This window comes from Oncorhynchus masou, chromosome 16 (assembly GCF_036934945.1).
Source record: "Oncorhynchus masou masou isolate Uvic2021 chromosome 16, UVic_Omas_1.1, whole genome shotgun sequence".
Lineage (NCBI taxonomy): Eukaryota > Metazoa > Chordata > Actinopteri > Salmoniformes > Salmonidae > Oncorhynchus > Oncorhynchus masou.
Window position 1 is genome coordinate 39,073,668 of NC_088227.1, and position 20,984 is coordinate 39,094,651.

The 20,984-nt window shown below is 41.7% G+C and overlaps 1 protein-coding gene across 1 annotated transcript in view; it reads left to right on the forward strand.

Moving 5' to 3' along the window:
• The window catches only part of LOC135557935 (ryanodine receptor 3-like), a 259,087-nt gene that overhangs the window by 215,367 nt on the left and 22,736 nt on the right, over window positions 1–20,984 (forward strand). The window contains exons 76-94 of the mRNA XM_064991658.1: window positions 273–360; window positions 469–561; window positions 787–954; window positions 2,127–2,186; window positions 2,600–2,737; window positions 4,285–4,397; window positions 4,963–5,062; window positions 8,539–8,651; window positions 10,093–10,144; window positions 10,517–10,576; window positions 12,155–12,254; window positions 14,686–14,765; window positions 14,910–14,986; window positions 15,254–15,327; window positions 18,926–19,006; window positions 19,111–19,199; window positions 19,642–19,770; window positions 20,029–20,133; window positions 20,636–20,717. Of these exons, the coding sequence (XP_064847730.1) occupies window positions 273–360; window positions 469–561; window positions 787–954; window positions 2,127–2,186; window positions 2,600–2,737; window positions 4,285–4,397; window positions 4,963–5,062; window positions 8,539–8,651; window positions 10,093–10,144; window positions 10,517–10,576; window positions 12,155–12,254; window positions 14,686–14,765; window positions 14,910–14,986; window positions 15,254–15,327; window positions 18,926–19,006; window positions 19,111–19,199; window positions 19,642–19,770; window positions 20,029–20,133; window positions 20,636–20,717 (1,802 nt within the window). The remainder of the gene's footprint in view (window positions 1–272; window positions 361–468; window positions 562–786; window positions 955–2,126; window positions 2,187–2,599; window positions 2,738–4,284; window positions 4,398–4,962; window positions 5,063–8,538; window positions 8,652–10,092; window positions 10,145–10,516; window positions 10,577–12,154; window positions 12,255–14,685; window positions 14,766–14,909; window positions 14,987–15,253; window positions 15,328–18,925; window positions 19,007–19,110; window positions 19,200–19,641; window positions 19,771–20,028; window positions 20,134–20,635; window positions 20,718–20,984) is intronic.

Genomic DNA, 20,984 nt, shown 5'->3' on the forward strand with positions numbered 1-20,984 from the left:
AATGTTCACTGAATTCCTTTAGAATGACACTGTGTACAGTACTGTACTTGTATGGAATTAGATGTATTTTATTTTTATTTGTCCTTTTCATTTACTTTAGGAGATCATAGTGAGATAACATGGATCCAATCTTTCTTATTTGAGATTGCTACCTGCAGATTCCCCCAATGCATATCCTGGACTCTAGGCTACATAACACAACAGATGGCTACTATGGCCTCACCTCTTCTTGAGTCCACTTCTCATGAAAACGTCTGTCAAACTCCCACCAGGTCCAGATGGTTGAAGAGGCCTGATGCTCAGTCCAACGAGCTCTTCACCATGGTGGCAGAGATCTTCATCCTCTGGTGCAAATCACACGTAAGACTTTTCACATTAGAATACTACATACAGTGAGTTCATTTATTTTCAAGTTCTGTTTGAAGATTCTTCTCGTTTCTTTCCGTCTTTACTGACCCGGGTGGACAGAACTTCAAAAGGGAAGAGCAGAACTTTGTGGTTCAGAATGAAATCAACAACCTGTCTTTCTTGACTGGGGAACGTAAGACCAAGATGTCCAAGGTAAGGATGGAGCAGGAGTTCATTCAGCCAGTAGTGAGTAAAGATAGACATTCACAGAAGTGCTCTCACTGTGGTTGTTGGGAAATCCTGGTGGAGGCTTCCAGATATACCTGCTTATTCCCTCACAATTCCAGGAATCTTCCAACCAGGATTTCTGAAAAACCGAGTATTCTCTCTCTCTCTCTCTGTGTATCTCTCTCTCTCTTCCTGTCTGTCTCTCCACAGTCAGGTGGTGACCAGGATAGGAAGCACAAGAAGCGGCGTGGAGAGTTGTACTCTGTCCAGACCTCTCTGATCGTAGCCGCACTGAAGAAGATGCTGCCCATCGGACTCAACATGTGCACCCCAGGAGACCAGGAGCTCATCTCATTGGCCAAGATAAGATACAGTCTGGTGAGTTATGCTACATTATCCCTCTAACCCTGGAGACCAGGAGCTCATCTCATTGGCCAAGATAAGATACAGTCTGGTGAGTTATACTACATTATCCCTCTAACCCTGGAGACCAGGAGCTCATCTCATTGGCCAAGATAAGATACAGTCTGGTGAGTTATACTACATTATCCCTCTAACCCTGGAGACCAGGAGCTCATCTCATTGGCCAAGATAAGATACAATCTGGTGAGTTATACTACATTATCCCTCTAACCCTGGAGACCAGGAGCTCATCTCATTGGCCAAGATAAGATACAGTCTGGTGAGTTATACTACATTATCCCTCTAACCCTGGAGACCAGGAGCTCATCTCATTGGCCAAGATAAGATACAGTCTGGTGAGTTATACTACATTATCCCTCTAACCCTGGAGACCAGGAGCTCATCTCATTGGCCAAGATAAGATACAATCTGGTGAGTTATACTACATTATCCCTCTAACCCTGGAGACCAGGAGCTCATCTCATTGGCCAAGATAAGATACAATCTGGTGAGTTATACTACATTATCCCTCTAACCCTGGAGACCAGGAGATCATCTCATTGGCCAAGATAAGATACAGTCTGGTGAGTTATACTACATTATCCCTCTAACCCTGGAGACCAGGAGCTCATCTCATTGGCCAAGATAAGATACAGTCTGGTGAGTTATACTACATTATCCCTCTAACCCTGGAGACCAGGAGCTCATCTCATTGGCCAAGATAAGATACAATCTGGTGAGTTATACTACATTATCCCTCTAACCCTGGAGACCAGGAGCTCATCTCATTGGCCAAGATAAGATACAATCTGGTGAGTTATACTACATTATCCCTCTAACCCTGGAGACCAGGAGCTCATCTCATTGGCCAAGATAAGATACAATCTGGTGAGTTATACTACATTATCCCTCTAACCCTGGAGACCAGGAGCTCATCTCATTGGCCAAGATAAGATACAGTCTGGTGAGATACAATACTGTCTTATTCCTAAAGTCTTCAATGATCATGTGAAGTAGCGTATTGATGTGTGATCACACTACGTTTGTATTCACAGATATCCAGGCCTATCCCCAGACATTTTGGAATGTTTTTAACCTATTCTCTCACACCGAGTAGTTTCTCACTCCATCCTGTTTCCCTCCGACAGAAAGACACAGACGATGAGGTGAAGGACCACTTGCGTGAGAACCTACATCTTCAGGACAAGGTAGGCTTGGGAAATGTAAAATGATCTGATATTCCACACAGTGTACACTTTGTATCTCCCCTGGTCATTTCTCTGTGCCCCAGGAAAGTGTGGTCTGTAACCTCTGCATTACTCCTTCACGTGTATTCAGCAGCATTCAGCAACATTCAGATGCAGAAGCATTTGTAAAAAAAAAATAAAAAAAAGGGGGATGTAGTTTCAGTGACACCAACTGAAAAAACATAATATGTTGTTGTTTTTAGGTTGATATGGTTTAACATTGTAAATGGACAAATTATAACATGTTTAATGCTCAGTGTGTGTGTGTGTGTGTGTGTGTGTGTGTGTGTGTGTGTGTGTGTGTGTGTGTGTGTGTGTGTGTGTGTGTGTGTGTGTGTGTGTGTGTGTGTGTGTGTGTGTGTGTGTGTGTGAAGTCTGATGACCTGGCAGTGCAGTGGCAGATGAACCTGTATAAGGATGTGGTGGTGGTGGGGAGTGAGGAACATGCAGACCCAGAACAAACTGTGGCCAGAATACAAAGCATCTCCGCTGCAGTCTTCCACCTGGAGCAGGTACCCTGACAGTCAACAGTAACAACTCTATAAAGTCTGTTGTTTACTACGTGATGACGTGATTTTCTCACTGAGACATATGTCTCTTTTACAAGGGTGCCCTGTTTACAAACACAGCATAATGGACATAATGCTATGGACATTATGTCCATAATGTTTTGAGGCGTAATGTTTTGAGACGTAATGTTTTGAGACGTAATGTTTTGAGACGTAATGTTTTGAGACGTAATGTTTTGAGACGTAATGTTTTGAGACGTAATGTTTTGAGACGTAATGTTTTGAGACGTAATGTTTTGAGACGTAATGTTTTGAGACGTAATGTTTTGAGACATAATGTCCATAAGACGTAATGTTTTGAGACGTAATGTTTCGAGACGTCATGTTTTGAGACGTAATGTTTTGAGACGTAATGTCCATAAGACGTAATGTTTTGAGACGTAATGTTTTGAGACGTAATGTCCATAAGACGTAATGTTTTGAGGCGTAATGTTTTGAGACGTAATATTTTGAGACGTAATGTTTTGAGGCGTAATGTTTTGAGATGTAATGTTTTGAGACGTAATGTTTTGAGACGTAATGTTTTGAGGCGTAATGTTTTGAGACTTAATTTTTCGAGGCGACATGTTTTGAGACGTCATGTTTTGAGACGTAATGTTTTGAGACGTAATGTTTTGAGACGTAATGTCCATAAGACGTAATGTTTTGAGACGTAATGTTTTGAGACGACATGTTTTGAGACGTCATGTTTTGAGACGTAATGTTTTGAGACGTAATGTCCATAAGACGTAATGTTTTGAGACGTCATGTTTTGAGACGTAATGTTTCGAGACGTAATGTTTCGAGGCGTAATGTTTTGAGACATAATGTCCATAAGACATAATGTTTTGAGACGTAATGTTTTGAGACGTAATGTTTTGAGACGTAATGTTTCGAGACGTAATGTTTCGAGACGTAATGTTTCGAGACGTAATGTCCATAAGACGTAATGTTTTGAGACGTAATGTTTTGAGACGTAATGTTTCGAGACGTAATGTTTTGAGACGTAATGTTTTGAGACATAATGTCCATAAGACGTAATGTTTTGAGACGTAATGTTTTGAGACGTAATGTTTCGAGACATAATGTTTTGAGACGTAGTGTCCATAAGACGTAATGTTTTGAGACGTCATGTTTTGAGACGTCATGTTTTGAGACGTAATGTTTTGAGACGTAATGTTTTGAGGCGTAATGTTTTGAGGCGTAATATTTCGAGACGTAATGTCCATAAGACGTAATGTTTTGAGACGTAATGTTTTGAGACGTAATGTTTTGAGACATAATGTCCATAAGACGTAATGTTTTGAGACGTAATGTTTTGAGACGTAATGTTTCGAGACGTCATGTTTTGAGACGTAATGTTTTGAGACGTAATGTCCGTAAGACGTCATGTTTTGAGACGTAATGTTTTGAGACGTAATGTTTCGAGACGTTATGTTTTGAGACGTAATGTTTTGAGACGTAATGTCCGTAAGACGTCATGTTTCGAGACGTAATGTTTTGCCCTCTAGGTGGAGCAGCCTCTGAGGATGAAGAAGTGTGTGTTTCAGAAGCTGCTGTCCAAACAGCGTAAACGTGCCGTGGTGGCCTGCTTCCGTATGGCTCCTCTGTACAACCTCCCCAGGTAAGACAGGCTTCTATCACACTTACAGATGACTCATGACAATTAGAGGTACCCTGATGGTAAAGCTGGAGGCCTAAATTGTCTCTGTCAACTAAATGAGATGCGTAAAAGGAATACGAGTTTGAGACTTTGTAGCTGTGACAACAACTATCCCCAGAAATAAGTCCTCAGTCGCCATACATTTTTATTTATTTTTTCCTTTATTTTACTAGACAAGTCAGTTAAGAACAAATTCTAATTGTCAATGACGGCCTAGGAACAGCGGGTTGACTGCCTGTTCAGGGGCAGAACGACAGATTTTGTATCTTGTCAGGTCGGGGATTTGAACTTGCAACCTTTCGGTTACTAGTCCAATGCTCTAACCACTAGGCTACACTGCCACCCGTACATGGTGCTATTGTCTCCATCAAATCAAAACGTGACGTTCCAGTATCCTGTATCTCTGTTATCTCTCGGTGAAGTTGGTGGCATGCTGTAACTATCTCCCTCTCCACCTCCCTAACCTTGTCCTTCCTCTCTGTTATCTCTTTCTGTTGCACACCACCTTCAACACCTTTTTCCTCAGATACAAAATTAACAATTACTTCCTGAACGGCTATCGGTACGTTTGGCTGGAAAAGGCGTTCGCTGAATCAAATTTTGACCGCCTGTTCTCCGTATTAACGGTAATGTGAAACGTCCAGGCTGAATGCTAGCCTGAGTGTTCGTCTGTTGCTGTTCTCTTGCCAACTCCTCGTGGAATTGTCATGGCAAACAGACTGGCACCCAGGCTAGGTGAATGCTTCATCTCTCCCCTCTCCATCTTATCCTCCAGACTATGGGCTGACCGAACAGTCGACACCACCTACCTACCACAACCTACCTCCAGTTTACTGCACTGTTGATTCTGATTGGTCAGCCTCAGCTAACAACCAATCAGTGGTCAATCAATGAGCAATCCAGGAAGCATTTAGCTTGTTAACATAAAGATCATTGTCATTATGTCTTAGAATCGTGGAATGTTTTGTCTCATGTGATTTGAGTAACATTATGAATGTATTATTTATTAACTGAAATAATATTTGAATACAGTGTTCAGTGTTTTTAGATATAATTTTAACCACATCCTCAGCCAGTTTCTGTATGCTAATTAAGCCATCAAGGATGACCAGTCAGAAGAGCCAGCACCCATATCGACCAATCACCACCCTGGAATGCTCTTCCTTCCTTGTTACACCCTCACATCTCTCCTTCCTTACTCCTCCCTCTTCCAAAATCTACTTGGACACACCTTAATCTCATTCTCCCATCTTCCACTCCCCTTCTCCCTCTCCTCTCCTCCTCCTCTCCTCCCTCCTTCCCTAGGCATCGTTCTATTAATCTCTTCGTGTTGGGCTATGTGAGACTATGGATAGAGACAGAGGAGTACTCCTTTGAGGAGAAGCTAGTGCAGGACCTGGCAGTAAGTACTGGGCATGTTGCGATGGTGTCTGCCACCACCTCAGCCCTAGCCTCAGCCTTGCCCCCTGTGTCCTGTGTTGGCACCGCACCCCTACCCGCCCTCTTCGCCGACAGCCTCTTGAGCACGATGCCCGCCGTCGAGCTTCGGGATCGGGATCGCTTCCCGGTCCGCCTGGGTCCGGGGACCTCGACTTGGGCCCCCAGAGGTTCCCGAGGGCCCCGCGCTCTCTCTAGCTTTGTGGCTCGCTACCGGCAGAGCCTTGACAGACATGAAAGGCTCAACCTCAGGAGACTCAGTGGCAGCAATGGCTCTGTCTCCGCAGCAAAGCACGTGGCTAGAAAAACAGGCTACGGCATGGGCTATCTCACCACTACTACTACTACTACTACTGTGGTAAGAGGGGCAGCTACAGCCCTCAATAGGTGTTAAATGTTTGATGTCTGACGTCGACCATTTAGATGTTGTACGGTACGGTCTCTGCTGTAACTGTAAGTCTGTAGTGATTGATGTTGACGTGATCAAGTGAAGTCTTCGGGTAGCATGCTCGCGCACATCTCAGTTTGGATTCATGCAGAGTTGTGACAAGTATCGAAAATTTCATTGATCTCACTGTAAATATACAGTTGTACAGCTGTAAGGATAGATAGACATATTTATACAGTACTGCATAATGTCATAAAACACGACACGGGGGAAGAATGCACAATTAGCAGGCCACGATGTAACACCATTCATCATCATCATCATCATCATCATCATCATTGTCCGCACACTTTATTTAGTAGTGCAGCATCTGTTGGACCATAATAGTCTGCTGGCCCATAATAGTCTGCTGGCCCATAATAGTCTGCTGGCCCATAATAGTCTGCTGGCCCAGTATCTGTGTGATGGAGACGGTGAGTATGACAGGTCTCCTCTTTAACTCCCAGCAATCTCAGATGATTCAAACTCCCAATTAGACAGCTCTGCAAGCTTGATAATGTCAAAATAGGTTAGTTGACTGAGCAACAGTCTTCATTTACTCCCGTTACGGCCGGTATGTGCTTCCAAAAACAGGTCTAAATAAAACATGTAATAGCAACCGGGGGGGAAATGCCTATTGGCACCTCCAATGTAAATCACTTATGGCTGCCATACTGTACGGTTCGGAAGTCTACACCAACTCATTATAGTTGAGCTGCCAAATAGGTATATGTTAGATAGCTTGTACAGTTTTATTTAGACATTTCCTGGAAGTACGTATTTGGTGAGTACATTATACTCATCGTTGACATCTCTAACACATTGATACTGATACTGCTTTGTCAGTGATGGGTCTTGTTCAGTAGGAAGACAACATTTTGAAACTGAGTGAAAAGGAGATGAATTCCCCGTACTTGGAACACAGTTTTGTTTTCAAAGGGTTTGCCTACGATGTGCCATACTGAAAAATACTCTGGTCCATTCATTTGACAGTGTCCCTATCCTGTCCTTCTCATGGGGATACAATCATCAGTAAAAATCCGGATCGCTACCACCATTGCAGGCCTCATCTGAGCATGCTAGCATGGGATGCTCCGTAAACAGTGTGACTATAATGGGCATGATCATGCATGGCGTGTTAAACAACCCATTAGCCAACCTCTCTGACTCAGAGTACAGAAACGTTGGAAGTCCTCCAAAAAGAAGTCATGGCTTGAAGCTACAATTACTAATGTAATAATGTGATCAATGTCGAGTGGTGAGTAAACATGGTTTAGCCAGCAGGGTGTAGTTTCTACTAGAAAGACCAGGTTAGGAACAGAGATAACCCCTGTATTTAACCAGAAGGGTGTAGTTTCTACTGGAAAGACCAGGTTAGGAACAGAGATAACCCCTGTATTTAACCAGCAGGGTGTAGTCTCTAGTGGAGAGGCCAGGTTAGGAACAGAGATAACCCCTGTATTTAACCAGCAGGGTGTAGTCTCTAGTGGAGAGGCCAGGTTAGGAACAGAGATAACCCCTGTATTTAACCAGCAGGGTGTAGTCTCTGGTGGAAAGGACAGCATAGGAACAGATATAGCCCCTGTATTTAACCAGCAGGGTGTAGTCTCTAGTGGAGAGGCCAGGTTAGGAACAGAGATAACCCCTGTATTTAACCAGCAGGGTGTAGTCTCTCGTGGAAAGGCCAGGTTAGGAACAGAGATGACCCCTGTATTTAACCAGCAGGGTGTCATCTCTACTGGGAAGGCCAGGTTAGGAACAGAGATAACCCCTGTATTTAACCAGCAGGGTGTAGTCTCTAGTGGAGAGGCCAGGTTAGGAACAGAGATAACCCCTGTATTTAACCAGCAGGGTGTCGTCTCTAGTGGAAAGGCCAGGTTAGGAACAGAGATAACCCCTGTATTTAACCAGCAGGGTGTCGTCTCTAGTGGAAAGGCCAGGTTAGGAACTGAGATAACCCCTGTATTTAACCAGCAGGGTGTCGTCTCTAGTGGAAAGGCCAGGTTAGGAACAGAGATGGCCCCTGTATTTAACCAGCAGGGTGTAGTCTCTAGTGGAGAGGCCAGGTTAGGAACAGAGATAACCCCTGTATTTAACCAGCAGGGTGTCGTCTCTAGTGGAAAGGCCAGGTTCAGAACTGAGATAACCCCTGTATTTAACCAGCAGGGTGTCGTCTCTAGTGGAAAGGCCAGGTTCAGAACAGAGCTAACCCCTGTCTCTTGCGGGATGTCTGTGTAGAAAACCCCAATGAAGATCGTGGAGGAGGAGGAAGAGGAGGAGGTTGAGATCCAGCCAGACCCTCTTCATCAGCTTATCCTTCACTTCAGCCACAACGCCCTCACAGAGAGAAGGTAGGAGGGTATTACCAATCAATCAGTGGTGGAGAAAGTATACAATACTTATACTTGAGTAAAAGTAAAGATACCTTAGTAGAAAATGGCTCCAGTAAAAGTGACAGTTACCCAGTAAAATACTACTACAGTAAAAGTGACAGTTACCCAGTAAAATACTACGACAGTAAAAGTGACAGTTACCCAGTAAAATACTACTACAGTAAAAGTGACAGTTACCCAGTAAAATACTACTACAGTAAAAGTGACAGTTACCCAGTAAAATACTACTACAGAAAAAGTGACAGTTACCCAGTAAAATACTACTACAGTAAAAGTGACAGTTACCCAGTAAAATACTACTACAGTAAAAGTGACAGTTACCCGGTAAAATACTACTACAGTAAAAGTGACAGTTACCCAGTAAAATACTACTACAGTAAAAGTGACATTACCCAGTAAAATACTACTACAGTAAAAGTGACAGATACCCAGTAAAATACTACTACAGTAAAAGTGACAGTTACCCAGTAAAGTACTACGACAGTAAAAGTGACAGTTACCCAGTAAAATACTACTACAGTAAAAGTGACAGTTATCCAGTAAAATACTATGACAGTAAAAGTGACAGTTACCCAGTAAAATACTATGACAGTAAAAGTGACAGTTACCAGTAAAATACTACTACAGTAAAAGTGACAGTTACCCAGTAAAATACTACTACAGTAAAAGTGACAGTTACCCAGTAAAAAACTACTAAAAGTTTTAAAGTATTTGGTTTTAAATATACTTAAGTATCAAAAGTAAATGTATTTGTTTAAATATACTTGTTAAAAGTAAATGTACGAATGATTTAAAATTCCTACAGAATTTTCTTGTGTTTTATTTATTTACGGATAGCCATTGTCAGACTCCAACACTCAGACGTCAGTTACAAATAGAGCATTTGTTTTTAGTGAGTCCACCAGATCAGTGGCAGTAGGGATGACCAGGGATATTCTCTTGATAAGTGTGCGAATTGGACACTTTTCTGTCCTGATACAGTAATCATTCAAAATGTAATGAGTACTTTTGGCTGTCAGGGAAAATGTATGGAGTAAAAAGTACATCATTTTCTTTAGGAATGTAGGGAAGCAAAAGTCAAAGTTGTCAAAAATATAAATAGTAAAGTACAGATACCCCCCAAAAAAACTACTTAAGTAGTACTTTAAAGTATTTTAACTTAAGTACTTTACATCACTGCAATCAACCAATGTTTTTTATTTAACCTTTTGTTTTGACATTGAGTCAATCAACCAATCACTCAATCGATCAATTAATCAATCAACCTAGTGAACAAGTGTTTTTTTTTTAATCTTACTTAAATACAAAGAATTGTGTGATCTTAACTTATTTGTGTTATTTACTTTACAAACCTGATACAAGTCATGATAATGATTGGATAATATGTTATTCTCTCCAGTTTCTTGGAAGAAGATTCGTTGTATATTGCGTATGCAGACATGATGGCAAAGGTACGCAACTGAAAATTTGAACACACTTTGGCTGCGTTTACACAGGCAGCCCAGTTCTGATCTGTTGCCCAACTATGGGCAAAAGATCTGATCAGATTGGTCAAAAGTTAAATTAGTGGCAAAAGATCAGAACTGGGCTGCCTGTGTAAACACATACTTTCATAATCCGTAGTGGATTCATAATCGAATCCCCGAGCTGACAAGGTAAAAATCTGTCGTTCTGCCCCTGAACAAGGCAGTTAACCCACTGTTCTTAGGTCGTCATTGAAAAAAAGAATGTGTTCTTAACTGACTTGCCTAGTTAAATAAAAATAAAAATCAGTTAATGCACAGTTGTCTTAACTATAACATGTTCCTCCTCTATCTCCTCAGAGTTGTGCAGAGGATGAAGAGGAGGAAGAAGAGGAAGAGGGGAAAGAGAAGACATTTGAGGTTTCAACCTGTCTGTCCTTGTATCACTAACCCCCAGGCTTAAAGCCTTAGATACTTTTTAATCAAATCTGTCTGAACCCAGTCTGAACCCAGTCTGAATCTGTCTGAACCCAGTCTGAATCCAGTCTGAACCCAGTCTGAATCTGTCTGAATCTGTCTGAATCCAGTCTGAATCTGTCTGAACCCAGTCTGAATCTGTCTGAACCCAGTCTGAATCTGTCTGAATCCAGTCTGAAACTGTCTGAACCCAGTCTGAACCCAGTCTGAATCCAGTCTGAATCTGTCTGAATCCAGTCTGAATCTGTCTGAACCCAGTCTGAATCTGTCTGAACCCAGTCTGAATCTGTCTGAATCCAGTCTGAAACTGTCTGAACCCAGTCTGAATCCAGTCTGAATCCAGTCTGAACCCAGTCTGAATCTGTCTGAACCCAGTCTGAACCCAGTCTGAATCTGTCTGAACCCAGTCTGAATCTGTCTGAATCCAGTCTGAAACTGTCTGAACCCAGTCTGAATCCAGTCTGAATCCAGTCTGAACCCAGTCTGAATCCTGTCTGAACCCAGTCTGAATCAGTCTGAATCTGTCTGAACCCAGTCTGAATCCTGTCTGAACCCAGTCTGAATCAGTCTGAATCTGTCTGAACCCAGTCTGAATCCAGTCTGAACCCAGTCTGAATCCAGTCTGAACCCAGTCTGAATCTGTCTGAACCCAGTCTGAATCTGTCTGAACCCAGTCTGAATCTGTCTGAACCCAGTCTGAATCTGTCTGAACCCAGTCTGAATCTGTCTGAACCCAGTCTGAACCCAGTCTGAATCTGTCTGAACCCAGTCTGAATCTGTCTGAACCCAGTCTGAATCTGTCTGAACCCAGTCTGAATCTGTCTGAACCCAGTCTGAACCCAGTCTGAATCTGTCTGAACCCAGTCTGAATCTGTCTGAACCCAGTCTGAATCCAGTCTGAACCCAGTCTGAATCCAGTCTGAACCTGTCTGAACCCAGTCTGAATCTGTCTGAACCCAGTCTGAATCTGTCTGAACCCAGTCTGAATCCTGTCTGAACCCAGTCTGAATCAGTCTGAATCTGTCTGAACCCAGTCTGAATCAGTCTGAATCTGTCTGAACCCAGTCTGTGCCTTTTAGCCTTGATAAATATCTGACTTGTGGATGATGAGACCGAGATGAGACAGGATTTTAATCAACAGCACTGGCTACAACTGAGAACTTCCCATGTCTACGGTGTCAGCTGACAAAGACCAGCCAATGGTTTAAATGTCATTGTCGCTGTGACAACCATGTTCCATTCAACCTTTCAGTACTGTATCTTTTATACATCATCTTTGTCCTTTTGTATCCAGCAGCTGTAAGACCGTTGATGTTGCCACTTTCCTGTGAAATGTGTGAATGTCTCTCTGAGATTATGTTTGATTGTGTATTTTAACCCCTCAGGATTATAGACAATCGACGTATGAACTATGAGGACCGGTTTTTAATGAACAGCGACTACGGCTGACTGCTGTCGAGAGTTTGGCTTTTATTTGCGTTTGATCATTAAATGATCTGCCATTCCATTTTGGGCCCACAGGAGAAGGAGATGGAGAAACAGAAGATCTTGTACCAGCAGGCCAGGCTCCACGCCCGCGGGGCTGCTGAGATGGTGCTACAGATGATCAGCGCCAGTAAAGGTGAGAATGTTCTTTACCTACAGTACAGGTGAGGATGTTCTTTATCTACAGTACAGGTGAGGATGTTCTTTATCTACAGTACAGGTGAGGATGTTCTTTATCTACAGTACAGGTGAGGATGTTCTTTATCTACAGTACAGGTGAGGATGTTCTTTATCTACAGTACAGGTGAGGATGTTCTTTATCTACAGTACAGGTGAGGATGTTCTTTATCTACAGTACAGGTGAGGATGTTCTTTACCTACAGTAAAGGTGAGGATGTTCTTTATCTACAGTACAGGTGAGGATGTTCTTTATCTACAGTACAGGTGAGGATGTTCTTTATCTACAGTACAGGTGAGGATGTTCTTTATCTACAGTACAGGTGAGGATGTTCTTTATCTACAGTACAGGTGAGGATGTTCTTTACCTACAGTAAAGGTGAGGATGTTCTTTATCTACAGTACAGGTGAGGATGTTCTTTATCTACAGTACAGGTGAGGATGTTCTTTATCTACAGTACAGGTGAGGATGTTCTTTATCTACAGTACAGGTGAGGATGTTCTTTATCTACAGTAAAGGTGAGGATGTTCTTTATCTACAGTACAGGTGAGGATGTTCTTTATCTACAGTACAGGTGAGGATGTTCTTTATCTACAGTACAGGTGAGGATGTTCTTTATCTACAGTACAGGTGAGGATGTTCTTTATCTACAGTACAGGTGAGGATGTTCTTTATCTACAGTACAGGTGAGGATGTTCTTTATCTACAGTACAGGTGAGGATGTTCTTTATCTACAGTACAGGTGAGGATGTTCTTTATCTACAGTACAGGTGAGGATGTTCTTTATCTACAGTACAGGTGAGGATGTTCTTTATCTTCAGTACAGGTGAGGATGTTCTTTATCTACAGTACAGGTGAGGATGTTATTTACCTACAGTACACGTGAGGATGTTCTTTATCTACAGTACAGGTGAGGATGTTCTTTATCTACAGTACAGGTGAGGATGTTCTTTATCTACAGTACAGGTGAGGATGTTCTTTATCTACAGTACAGGTGAGGATGTTCTTTATCTACAGTACAGGTGAGGATGTTCTTTATCTACAGTAAAGGTGAGGATGTTCTTTATCTACAGTACAGGTGAGGATGTTCTTTATCTACAGTAAAGGTGAGGATGTTCTTTATCTACAGTACAGGTGAGGATGTTCTTTATCTACAGTAAAGGTGAGGATGTTCTTTATCTACAGTACAGGTGAGGATGTTCTTTATCTACAGTACAGGTGAGGATGTTCTTTATCTACAGTACAGGTGAGGATGTTCTTTACCTACAGTACAGGTGAGGATGTTCTTTATCTACAGTACAGGTGAGGATGTTCTTTATCTACAGTACAGGTGAAGATGTTCTTTATCTACAGTACAGGTGAGGATGTTCTTTATCTACAGTACAGGTGAGGATGTTCTTTATCTACAGTACAGGTGAGGATGTTCTTTATCTTCAGTACAGGTGAGGATGTTCTTTATCTTCAGTACAGGTGAGGATGTTCTTTATCTACAGTACAGGTGAAGATGTTCTTTATCTACAGTACAGGTGAGGATGTTCTTTATCTTCAGTAAAGGTGAGGATGTTCTTTATCTACAGTACAGGTGAGGATGTTCTTTATCTACAGTAAAGGTGAGGATGTTCTTTATCTACAGTACAGGTGAGGATGTTCTTTATCTTCAGTACAGGTGAGGATGTTCTTTATCTACAGTACAGGTGAAGATGTTCTTTATCTACAGTACAGGTGAGGATGTTCTTTATCTACAGTACAGGTGAGGATGTTCTTTATCTACAGTACAGGGGAGGATGTTCTTTATCTACAGTACAGGTGAGGATGTTCTTTACCTACAGTACAGGTGAGGATGTTCTTTATCTACAGTACAGGTGAAGATGTTCTTTAACTACAGTACAGGTGAGGATGTTCTTTATCTACAGTACAGGTGAGGATGTTCTTTATCTACAGTACAGGTGAGGATGTTCTTTATCTACAGTACAGGTGAGGATGTTCTTTATCTACAGTACAGGTGAGGATGTTCTTTATCTACAGTACAGGTGAGGATGTTCTTTATCTACAGTACAGGTGAGGATGTTCTTTACCTACAGTACAGGTGAGGATGTTCTTTATCTACAGTACAGGTGAGGATGTTCTTTATCTACAGTAAAGGTGAGGATGTTCTTTACCTACAGTACAGGTGAGGATGTTCTTTATATACAGTACAGGTGAAACATCAGAGCCTTGTGTACTACACAGCATGTTCACCCCCAGATAATATTTTAATCCAAACTCATGAACCCATCCATGCAGTGGAATGATCTCGCAGACCATAACAAAGTCTCGTTCTAGCCATCTATCTGTGGTTAGCACTGTGCTAACAACTTGGGTGCTCAGTCTGGTCCTCTTTTGTCCCCAGGTCGACTAGGTCCTATGGTGACCTGCACCCTCAAACTGGGCATCTCCATCCTCAACGGAGGCAACGTGCTGGTCCAGCAGGTTAGATAGACTACATTACATTTACCAGAGATGTATTACTGTGTATGTTACACAACATTTACCAGAGATGTATTACATCATCATGTTTTACCAAGAGTTTCTGTGCATGAAAACACATTAGTTTTACTTTCCATTGTTTTGCAGAAAATGCTGGATTATCTGAAAGAGAAAAGAGATGCAGGCTTTTTCAAGAGTTTGTCAGGCCTCATGCAGTCCTGCAGGTAACCGTGACTACGCTACCCAAATAATCCAGAGGACAGATCTCGTCTGGGAACTGCCTGGGAATGATAATAGACTTTTGATCAATTAAAATATTGTAACTTATCGATAAGCATGTTGATTATACCCAATGACATGACATTATACCCAAGGACATGATGAAGGGACCCTCGTAGTCCTATGACCACGGTTTATGCCATTCTTATTCTTTATCCCCAGCGTACTATTTCTCTCTATCACAGTGTGTCTTATCTCCATACCCTTTACAGTGTCCTGGACTTAAATGCCTTTGAGAGACAGAACAAAGCGGAAGGTCTGGGGATGGTGACAGATGAAGGATCCTGTAAGTAAAGAGAAATGATGGCCAACTGATGTTCTACCCCATAGCTTTAATAAGTAGTTTAACATTTTTTTAAATATTTTGTTCCCTTTTCCCTTCAGCTGTAGAGATCCAAGAGTTGTAGGTTCCAAGAGTTGTAGGTTCCAAGAGTTGTAGGTTCCAAGAGATGTAGGTTCCAAGATCTCTTGGTTGCTGTTTCACACTTGGAGTATCTTTACGTAGAAAACATGTTGAGCTTCTTTTTTCTCCTTTTCTTCTCAGCTGTAGAGATCCAAGAGTTGTAGGTTCCAAGAGTTGTAGGTTGGTTCCAAGAGTTGTAGGTTCCAAGAGTTGTAGGTTCCAAGAGTTGTAGGTTCCAAGAGTTGTAGGTTCCAAGAGATGTAGGTTCCAAGATCTCTTGGTTGCTGTTTCACACTTGGAGTATCTTTACGTAGAAAACATGTTGAGCTTCTTTTTTCTCCTTTTCTTCTCAGCAATAGGTTCAAGAGCTAGCTTGTAGCTGCTGAGCTAGCTTGTAGCTGCTGTCTTAGAGTATCTTTACTCAGAGAATCTAAAACTTCAGGGATCAACAGGCACAGATTTCACTTGCTGCTCAGCAAATCAGCAACCTCCTTCCAAATGGCTAATGCTGAAGCATGACATTTGTCTTATCTCTCTCTGCCGTGTTTTACATGTTCGTGTCAAATTATCTTCAGAAAGAATGCCCCCTAGCTACAGCAATATCAAATTATCTTCAGAAAGAATGCCCCCTAGCTACAGTAATATCAAATTATCTTCAGAAAGAATGCCCCTAGCTACAGCAATATCAAATTATCTTCAGAAAGAATGCCCCCTAGCGACAGTAATATCAAATTATCTTCAGAAAGAATGCCCCCTAGCGACAGTAATATCAAATTATCTTCAGAAAGAATGCCCCTAGCTACAGTAATATCAAATTATCTTCAGAAAGAATGCCCCTAGCTACAGTAATATCAAATTATCTTCAGAAAGAATGCCCCTAGCTACAGTAATATCAAATTATCTTCAGAAAGAATGCCCCTAGCTACAGTAATATCAAATTATCTTCAGAAAGAATGCCCCCTAGCTACAGTAATATTAAATTATCTTCAGAAAGAATGCCCCTAGCTACAGTAATATCAAATTATCTTCAGAAAGAATGCCCCTAGCTACAGTAATATCAAATTATCTTCAGAAAGAATGCCCCTAGCTACAGTAATATCAAATTATCTTCAGAAAGAATGCCCCCTAGCTACAGTAATATCAAATTATCTTCAGAAAGAATGCCCCCTAGCTACAGTAATATCAAATTATCTTCAGAAAGAATGCCCCTAGCTACAGTAATATCAAATTATCTTCAGAAAGAATGCCCCTAGCTACAGTAATATCAAATTATCTTCAGAAAGAATGCCCCTAGCTACAGTAATATCAAATTATCTTCAGAAAAAAATTCCCCTAGCGACAGACATTTCAAATCAAATTGCATTTGACCTTGTATGTTTGATATTTTTGGTGTACGTTGTTTTTACTGCTTGTGTTGCAGTAGTGGTAGAGTCAGGATCCATGTGATTAACCTGTTGTTGTCCAGACCGTCAACAGGGCTGCAAGGCCTCGTGGCATGATACCTATATATCAGTGTTGGGGTCAATTCCATTTCGATTCAGAAAGTAAACCAAAATACTAATTAAAAAGTGTAGAAGTATATAGTTACATTTCCTGAATTGAACCGTAACTGACCCCAATCCCGCTATGTGTTATACAGGATAGATGTCACTCACCTGAATTAATAAGTAGTGACATATCTGAACAAATGTTTCATCAGGTTTAGGAATCTAAGCTGTTCAGTAGTTTCATCAGGTTTAGGAATCTAAACTGTTCAGTAGTTTCATCAAACACACACACACTTTCTCCTAACACACCTCATCCCACACACACTTTCTCCTAACACAGCTCATCCCACACACACACACACTTTCTCCTAACACACACACACACACACATTTTCTCCTAACACACCTAATCCAAAACAAACACACACACTTTCTCCTAACACACCTCATCCCACACACATAACAGACCTCTATCCTCCAGTTCTCCCTGCTGTATATTTTTACGTTTTGCTAGGTTAACTGTAGTATTTTCCCCTAATATCATAAATACGCACTAAATATCATGCCACTTTATAACTCTCCCCTAAACACCTTCATTTTAACATCACGCCCATAATAATGAGGCCTATAGACATCTGTCTTTTAAACCTTTTTTTTTTCTCTTCTCCTTAAAAAAAAAAAAGTTCTATGTCTTCTCTTGCTTACGTCTGTTTGTTGTGTTTTGTCTTCTCCTATCATTAATACTCATCGATGGCAGTCAACAGTCAGCGGGGTAAATAAAGATGCTCTCATAACCGCTCATAATCATCCCTCTCTCACCTTCACCTCTCCTGCCTCATTGACCTGATGACCTGGAAGCATTAACTCATTGCTCTGGTCTACAGGGAGGTACATTCATGCAACATGCATGCATAAAATATAGATGTCAAATTCTAGATTTACTTTATAAATGCCTGTTATTAGTGGTAGTTGTTAACTTTTTCTTTATGTTACTAACTCTACATCACTAATCTACATTCTGCTACTGGTACTCCTATCAGGCTATCAACGTCTTTGAAGAGGTTATGATTTGTAGACTTGTCCACAGCTAAAGCAAAGCTTTGATGTGGTTTGGACTTGGGGCCTATTTCACAAAGCTGTGTTTAACTTTCACGTGGATGATGTAGCTGATCCAGAAATGGAATCCAGTATTCAAATACTTGGAATTCCCAAGATTGTGAAGTACTGTGAAATGGAAACCTTGGAATCGCTTGATGATTCTAAGTGGAGAACATTCCATCATTGTGTTATGTTCTTCTTAAAAACAGGTTCCCTGTGTTCTTGTCTTGTTCTTAGACTATATGCCATATGTGAAAGTTACCGGGCTAACCTTCAGATTCCTGAAATGTCCTGGTGTTTCACAATATTCATTTCAGTTTTCACAATCAGCACTTTGGATGCAGCAAGAGTGTTGTGTGCAACACAGACCCAGACCCATACTCTTAGAAAAAAAAAAGGTTTCCAAGAGGGTTCTTCGCCTTTCCCAAAATGGAGAACCCTTTTTGGTTCTAGGTAGAACCCCTTTTTGGTCCTAGGTAGAACCCCTTTTTGGTTCTAGGTAGAACCCCTTTTTGGTTCTAGGTAGAACCCGTTTTGGGTTCCATGAAGAAACCTCAGTGGGAAAGGGTTCTACATTGACCCCGAAAGGGTTCTTCCTGAAACCCAAAACAGTTCTTCAAAGGGTTCTCCTATGGGGACAGCAGAAGAACCCTTTTAGGTTCTCGATAGCACCTTTGTTTTCCAAGAGTGCAGTACCTCTATTTGTGCTAGCCACCTGCCTGTCTAAGAGTGATGAGTGCCGATCCAAACTGGATATCCGCAAAGTCTAACTCAGGCTTTCACCTAAATCATGCATTACTAAATCATGAGATTATTGTGAAAACTCTAGTTGCTTGCGAATTCAGCCGTTGTTGTTATAGAGAATGTTCTTCACCTACTCATGTCCCATCCCGAAGGTTCCAAAGTGCTGACGAATGATGACTTCACCAAAGATCTCTTCAGGTTTTTACAACTGCTCTGTGAGGGGCACAATGGGGGTGAGAACTTGTATAAATTGGTGTAAAACAAAGTATTAGTATGTTTTGTTATAGCTTCACTCAAATCACGTTATCCCAATATCGAAATGTGTTCTTCGCCACAGATTTCCAAAACTTCCTGAGAACACAAACAGGAAACACGTTGACAGTCAACATTATCATCAGCACAGTGGACTACCTGCTACGGCTTCAGGTGATACACACTCACACACGCACACGCACACATACACATACACACATACATACACACATACACACTCACACACTCACACGCACACATACACATACACACATACATACACACTCACACACTCACACACACATACACATACACACATACATACACACACACACACACACACACACACACACACACACACACACACACACACACACACACACACACACACACACACACATACACATACACACACACATACACACACACACACACACACACACACACACACACACACACACACACACACACACACACACACACACACACACACACACACACACACACACACACACACACACACACACACACACACACACACACACACACACACTCACTATGAATAGAACGTGACTTGGTTTCACCAACACACTGACATAGTAATCGTTCTCTGTAGGAATCTATCAGTGACTTCTACTGGTATTATTCTGGGAAAGACATTATCGACGAGGCAGGGCAGGTCAACTTCTCCAAAGCCTTAGCTGTCGCAAAGCAGATCTTCAACTCGCTCACTGAGTACATCCAGGTAAGTAAGGCCTGACTCTTTCTGACTTTCCAGTGTTTCACATGGAGCCTATAGTCATATCTGTATTTTATTTTATGGCACTAAAATGTGTTTTTTTTGTGGGGATTGGGATCTTCATTAACATTCACTCTATTTTGTGACCCCACCCTTTGGTCCTTCTATCAATCTCTCTCTCCCACTTTCCTCTCTTCTTCCCTCCCCCTCCTCCTCATTTCTCTCCCTTTCTCCCACCCCCCTCCCTCCCCCTCTCCCTCCCAGGGCCCATGTATTGGGAACCAGCAGAGTCTGGCCCACAGCAGACTGTGGGATGCGGTGGTGGGATTCCTGCATGTGTTTGCCAACATGCAGATGAAGCTGTCCCAGGTAACTAGGTGTCCTCAGTGCTACACAAAACATTCCAGTAAAGTTGGTGATAGTTGCGTCTGGTCGTAGTGATAGTTGTTTTGGTTTTCGGTTATGCCTTTTGTTTTGGTTTTTGGTTATGCGTTTATTTTGATTTTCAGTTATGCATTTGTTTGAGTTTTCGGTTATGCATTTTGGTTTTCGGTTATGCATTTTGGTTTTCGGTTATGCATTTTGGTTTTCGGTTATGCATTTTGGTTTTTGGTTATCCTTTGTTTTGGGTTTTGGTTATGCCTTTGTTTTGGGTTTTGGTTATGCCTTTGTTAGAGTTTTCGGTTATGCCTTTGTTTTAGGTTTTGGTAATGTATTTTTTATGTCTTTGGTTATTTGTTTTTAGTGCATGGAATTTGAGCTATTGAGATTGTAAAATCATAAAAATGCTTCATAAATACATGTTATTATTAATTATTACTTAACTAATTGTATTATTAATGCAAGTCTTCCAATGGTTGGTGCACCTTAGGACTCGTGTCAGATTGAGCTGCTGAAGGAGTTGATGGATCTTCAGCAGGACATGGTGGTGATGATGCTGTCACTGCTGGAGGGTAAGAACCTGTTCATGACCCGTGTGGTTGTTGGTAGAGCGTGGTACTAACCTGTACAGATTTGAAGGCTCCCGAGTGGGCACAGTGGTCTAAGACACTGCATCTCAGTGCTAGAGTCGTCACTACAGACCGTGGTTCGATTCAAAGCAAGTCAGGTTGTAATTAAGTAAGGAAGTAAGGGGCGGCAGGTAGCCTAGTGGTTAGAGCATTGGACGAGTAACCGAAAGGTTGCAAGATCGAATCCCCGAGCTAACAAGGTAAAAATCT